The sequence below is a fragment of the Glycine max genome, chromosome 13 (assembly GCF_000004515.6).
Source record: "Glycine max cultivar Williams 82 chromosome 13, Glycine_max_v4.0, whole genome shotgun sequence".
Taxonomy (NCBI): domain Eukaryota; kingdom Viridiplantae; phylum Streptophyta; class Magnoliopsida; order Fabales; family Fabaceae; genus Glycine; species Glycine max.
Window position 1 is genome coordinate 24,246,283 of NC_038249.2, and position 6,552 is coordinate 24,252,834.

General features: G+C 34.4%; 1 protein-coding gene across 1 annotated transcript; it reads left to right on the forward strand.

Annotated features, from left to right (window-relative positions):
• Positions 1–347: 347 nt before the first annotated feature.
• Positions 348–3,445, forward strand: LOC100801182 (zinc finger protein JACKDAW). The gene is made up of 3 exons (XM_003541359.5): positions 348–1,330; positions 1,446–1,842; positions 2,089–3,445. Exons 1-3 carry the CDS (start codon positions 1,195–1,197, stop codon positions 3,131–3,133), a joined length of 1,578 nt encoding a protein of 525 aa, XP_003541407.1. The 5' UTR covers positions 348–1,194; the 3' UTR covers positions 3,134–3,445.
• Positions 3,446–6,552: the final 3,107 nt, after the last annotated feature.

A 6,552-nucleotide genomic window follows, 5' to 3' on the forward strand; every position in this document is an offset into this window, starting at 1 on the left:
GATCTGATGGACTAAATCGCTCGCATGCTAAAAAAAGGGTGGTCTTCAGCGCTGTAATTATGGCTTAATCATTCAAAACCTGATAAAGCCTCTAAAAAAGGTAAACCACTTTTCTCGCTCGTTCTCAAGAACCGGGGCAGCCAGCGTCATTTTTATTTATTTATTTATTTTAACCTTGATTTCCTATATCTACTGCATGCACAACAACACAAGCAGTCAACACACACAAACCCTCCCAACTATATCTATTAGTCTAGTGCTACTAGTAGTGGTTGTAGTTGTACTATTTACCTCTCGAGATTTTCATCTCAGAATATATAGTATTTTTATATTCACTTCAACGAAAAGCTAATAGTACTTACTTGGAATGCCTTTTCAAAAAAATATTTTCGGCTTTTAAAGCAAACAATTGGAGTTTGTGCTCAAATATATGTGTGCTGGCTCTACAAAAACACAACCTCCTCCTACTCCTACTTCTTCAATCCATATTCAAATTTATGGTTTACTAGGTAAAAAGGCAAAAGAAAACCTCCCTCAAAACACAAGACACACTATCCCACGATTGTGCGTGTGGTTTGTGTCTGTTTTGTGTGTCTGTGTTTGTGACTGTGAAAGAGAGAGAGAGAGAGTGTGGTGGCCCATCTAACCATATGGCTCACCGTCTTTGAGGATACAAGTAAATAAGATGAGAAAGAGACTAGTCTCAAGACCAAAGACAGCAAGAGAGAGAGAGAGATAAAATAGAAGGTGAAGTGTTATCTACAACTACAACCATCTTATATGGTTTATACGGGCTTTTGGTTTTATCTTCAAAGAAATGAAATCAAACAAACGAGAAACCAGATCACCACCAGTTGGAAGCTCATGCCTTTTGCATTAGTATATAGTTTCTTTTTCAGGCTTTAAATATTTTTGGTTCGATTCAAGTTTTTCGTTTTATGGCTTTTTCTTGTCTTTTGGCAGAACGATATATATAAAGCCATCCACTCTCTTTAAAGAATTTGGGTACCCTCCAAAAGAATTTATGTTCGCTTCTTGGCTTTTGCTACTCCAAAACCATTGTTTTCTTCCTTCTTGTACTGTCTGAAACCTTTTGAAACTTCGCTGTTTTCTTCTGCTCTCACTGCTTAGCCATATACCCTTTCCAATATAGTAGCCTAAATCTCCACTTTCCCCCCCTTTTTTTTTTCTAATATGCAAATGATGCCCGGTGACCCCTTTTCCCTATCCACTTCCATCGGAGGCTTCACTCAAGATAAGCAAAACACAAACCCTAACCCTAAACCTAATCCTCCTCCCAAGAAGAAGAGAAACCTTCCGGGAACACCAGGTCATCATCATTATCTTCATCTTCATTCACTAATCAAATCACTTCAAGTAACACCATATACTAGACTCTTATGCTGTTATTTCACTTATTTTTCTCAAAAAATTTCATATAACAGATCCAGATGCAGAGGTCATTGCTCTCTCCCCGAAGACCCTCATGGCAACGAACCGATTTATATGCGAAATATGCAACAAAGGGTTCCAGAGAGACCAGAACCTTCAGCTTCACCGAAGGGGTCACAACCTTCCGTGGAAGCTAAGGCAAAGGTCCAACAAAGAGGTAAGGAAGAAGGTTTATATCTGCCCCGAACAAACCTGCGTCCACCACGACCCTGCAAGAGCACTCGGCGACCTCACTGGCATCAAAAAGCACTTCAGCAGAAAGCACGGTGAGAAGAAGTGGAAGTGTGAAAAGTGCTCCAAGAAATACGCAGTCCAATCAGATTGGAAAGCCCACACCAAAACCTGTGGCACTAGAGAATACAAATGCGACTGTGGCACCCTCTTCTCCAGGTAAACTAATTAATATACGTATCTTTCCGTTGTAAATGTGTCTAAATGAAATAAATGCATGCTTATAATACTTTTAATTATATAGTAGTGTAGTTATGTATGTAACATGTCCGAGGTTTTTTCATTGGTGCGTGGCATTAAGTTTCGAATTTAATGCTTCCTAAGTTTATGTAGTACTAATTTTGAATGATATGGATGAGATGAAGTAATTAATGGGGTTTCATTGGATTTTCAACACTTGAACAGGAAAGACAGCTTCATTACTCATAGAGCATTCTGCGATGCATTGGCTGAAGAGAGTGCTAGGCTCACATCAGTTACAACAACAAATCTAAATTTCAAGAGTGAAGAGGGTGGTAATAATGTGATGAACTCGCAGCAGCATGGTTTGGGAGGACATGGACTAATTGGAGCACAAAGTCTTCAAAATGTTTCTGGCATTCCACAATTTGGTTCACATGGTTTTCGTTTGGATTTCAATGGAATGGAACAACAAATTAGGCCAAGTTTGTCACTATGGTTGAACCAGGGGAATCACCAGATGAATAGTAATAATAATAACATTAATAGCAACAACAATAGTGCTTCCGATGCGGGACCCAATTACATGTCATCATCAGGTTTGCCTGAGATTGTGCAAATGGCTCATGCTAATGCTTTGATGGGTTGTTCTTCATCGATGGTGTCTAATTTTGGAGGAGTTCATGCGGGTTCTAATTCGAGCAGTGCAAATCTTTCACTAGGGAAAAGAGGGGAAGCATGTGGAAGTACTGTAGTGGACTTGGCTTCTATTTATAATAACTCTGAGGGTCAAAACAAGAATTCAAAGCCTGCTTCACCCATGTCAGCAACTGCGCTTCTTCAGAAAGCAGCGCAAATGGGTTCCACCAGAAGCACCAACCCTTCTATTTTCAGTGGTAGTTTTGGAGTGATTAACTCACCTTCCTCACAAACTACCAGTCTCAACAACAACAACAACGGAGGTGCAGCCATGATGCTGGCAAGTAACACTTCTACTGCTGCTGCAAATGCAAATGACTTTAGCTCATTGAGGCATTCATCAAACAGTTTTGACCAGCTTGTGATGCAAACCAATGCGCAGTTGCAAAGTGAGCCTGTGAAGTTGAAGCTTCATTCAAATGGTATGGAGAACAATTTGACAAGGGATTTTCTTGGTGTCAGCGGTGGAGGAGGAGGTGGTGGTGGACCTCAGTTTCTTCCCCAAGAACTTGGAAAGTTTGCTTCCATGGGCTCACCAATGGGGTTGAGCCAATTCACAAGTAACCAATGAACGAACTCGTTTTGTTTCTGAGCTTCTAAGATAACCTCAAACTTCAAAGGTTTGATGGAAGGAGAATGAATGAGTTGGAGTGTACCACTATGAGAGATTGCTCGATCATGATTATGTTGTGAGTGGGGGACCCACACTTGTTGAACGAAAAGAGAATATCGAACACCACGAGTCGTGCATGTTCTCCCAATATTGTTATTGTTGTTTTTTTCTTCTGTCTTTATTAAACCATGTTATCGTTTTTTGCTTCTCGATCTTTTCCTTGAGAGAAATGAAGGGAGGCATAAAATAATGAAAGGAATTCTTAGTGAATCGCTGAAAACTACTAGTTGCGTACTACTGTTGTTGACCGTCAAATTACGGTTACTCGTGTACCATGGATATATCGTTAATTACAAAATAATATAATATAAAAATTTAGATATTACAAGTAATATTTTTTGAGTTGGTACCGTAAGTAGGATCATAGGCTTTATAGTAATACTTAAGGTATTTTTACAAACTTCACCGTTTGAAATGATTATAATAGTAATTTTTTAATAGAACTTAGAATACACTTAAAACTTAAATCATTTTTCATAAATTCAGCATATATTATCAATTGAGTTCCAATGATATTGCTAGTAATATTATTATTAGTTGCAATGCTAATAAGTTATTCTAACATTGCCAAATGATTAATAACTTTCTTGCTAACTAATCTATATCGAAGACCTCAGTAAATTATTATTTTTATATACAAGACTTAAGTTTAAGATGTTATTTAAAAATTGAGTCCAATCATATAATTCTACCGATATCAACCACACGTTGGTTAATAAAACTTAATTTGATATCTAATAATATAATTGAGGGGAGTCTCGTGCTCATGCACAACCTTTTGGTAGATATCACAAGTGCAGCCAGAACAGTACTTGTTACGTAGCGAGAATCTAGGTGCCAGGCTAGCTTTTTTGGTAGACCCTGCAGATAAACTATGACAAAGTGAAGACTCAGTAGCTACGCTGGGGTTAAACAGTGAATTTTCCCATGGTGCAAGTTGCTATGGCTAATACTAGCAAAAACTACTAGTATATTTTATGTGCTAGTAGTAATTAGAATGAATGAAAAATGGGTATTGGGTAGTGGGTGGTGGTCAAATTAACTTGTATTGACTCCCAATGTAAATGGAATGTGGTCATGAGGATTGACATTTCATTGCTTGACAGTTCGTGGTTGCTGGTCTCACTCTGCACAGTAACTGTAAAGTAGGTCCTTGACTGCTTCCAATTTGGATCTGTGTCCGGAAACGATGCAATCTTGGTGTAAAACCAAAAAAATTTCATGCTTTACTGAACAATATGTGCTACGTATTATACAGCCCGGCATGACTAACGGAGTAATAAATTTTCTTGTCTGTCTCTGGTGGAAATCAATGGGAACACTATCAATTCTTGGTGAGTGTATAAATTTGTTAATTTTAATTAATAATATTACACATTTACGTTTTATTTTAGCAACATATATAAAATTAAATAATTTAAGTGAATTTGAATAATGATTATCTAATAATATTGTTAACCATATTTTATTAGTTGGTTAGTCAGATTTTTTTACAAAAATTAATTATTAACAAAATTATGATAGATATTTTGTATTAATATCATGATGATAATTAAAAAAAATTAATATAGTGCTTATAATTTAAATTATATCATTCATCAATAAATAAGTAGACTTTATATTGCTAATATAGGACAATAATTATATTCAATTGCATGGATGAGAAATAAGTATCACATTAATAAATTTCACAATGATACTATAAAAAAAATAGCAATTAATATATGTAAAAAATACCTATATTTTTATAATTAAAAAAATTAATTAAATTTTTAGTTTTTCATCTTATTTAGATTTCAATTTTTATTAGTCAGTCAATTTTTTTTAACAAGTTATAGTCCATCGTTAATTTTTTTGTCAATATTTAGTTTCTTTGATTTGTTTTTCAATTTTTAATGTCTCATTTATTTTTATAGTAAAATATACTATATTTCGAGAACATAAACCTATTTAAGTATAATTTCTTTATAACTAATTAAAGATAAGTAGCATCCACAACCACCACTTAAGATATAAAACTTACGCATTGCCATTGGCAAATTTTGTGCCAATATATGTAAGTAATGTCGTGAACTTTAACAACAGTTTGGGCATCAGTAATCACAAGCTGAATTTTAATTATTGCTCTTCTTATGCGCCTTATTCAACTCAAGTTCAATTCGTTTTTGTACTTGCTTTTTCCTTTGCTTCTTGGTTTTTTTATTTTTTTAATCGGCAAACAAAGAGATATATAAATAAGGGAACCAGGGGTACCCATTGCTTTTTAGTTCCTTTGCTTCTAGTAGCTTTATAATCCATTGTAGTTGCCATTACACTCGTGTAATCCTTTTGAACCAATCATAGGGCATTAATATTGACATCTTAATCTCTTGGTTGGTGTGTAGAGACAAAGAGTTGAATGAAAAGAATTTGTGGACTTTATATTTTTCACTGGTCTCCTTTTTAGGGCCTTGTTTGGTGCGTCCTTTTAAGATTTAAAATGAAATGACAGGGTAGGATAAAGTATATTTAGAGTAATGGTAATTTATAAATTTTTAAGGGATTTGTTATGAAAATACTACGTAACTATCAGTTTGGGAGTGAGCTGAATTGGGTTAATCTAATTATAAGTTACAAATTATAATCAACACAGATATTTTTGCCCACTGCAAGTTAAACGGGCTAATTCATCGCCTCATCTTTTTTATTTTAATCTTGATCTTGAATTTTTATGGACGGAAACTAATTTTGTTGTACTAGCTAGCTGGTAGATCAAATGTCCAATTTCAAGGATCAAATATCCAAATCTTTTGCCCATTGTAAGATTTTGATAAATTGAAAGCTAAAGTCTAACCCAAAGGTTTTTTTTTGTCAATTATGATTTTTTTTTTTTACAAAATATTCATTAGTTTTGTTGATTATTAATGTTTGTTACGAAATATGATAAGATTGATTATGCTTTTTTCATCTATAAGATTATAATTTAAGGTTTTACTTAAAGAAAACAAAGTCTAATTATACTTGGACATGACTAGAGATATAAGATTGGTCGCCTAATGGTAAAGAAAAAGAGAAAGACAGAGGGGATCAAAAGTTTTGAATGCTTGTCACAGATAGAAATTAACAAACTAACTATTAACATTTGTCAATAAAAAGAATAATTGGACACGATTTGTTAGTAGTTTAAGTTAAAATAATAATTTAAATTATATTAAAAAATTTAATAGATTGACAATTGTTGTGCAATTGGTTTGATTTTAAAAGGTTTGTCTTGTCTCGAACATGAGACCATGAATATGGTATTGCAATAAGGAAACAATAAGGCCAGGTTGAAGATA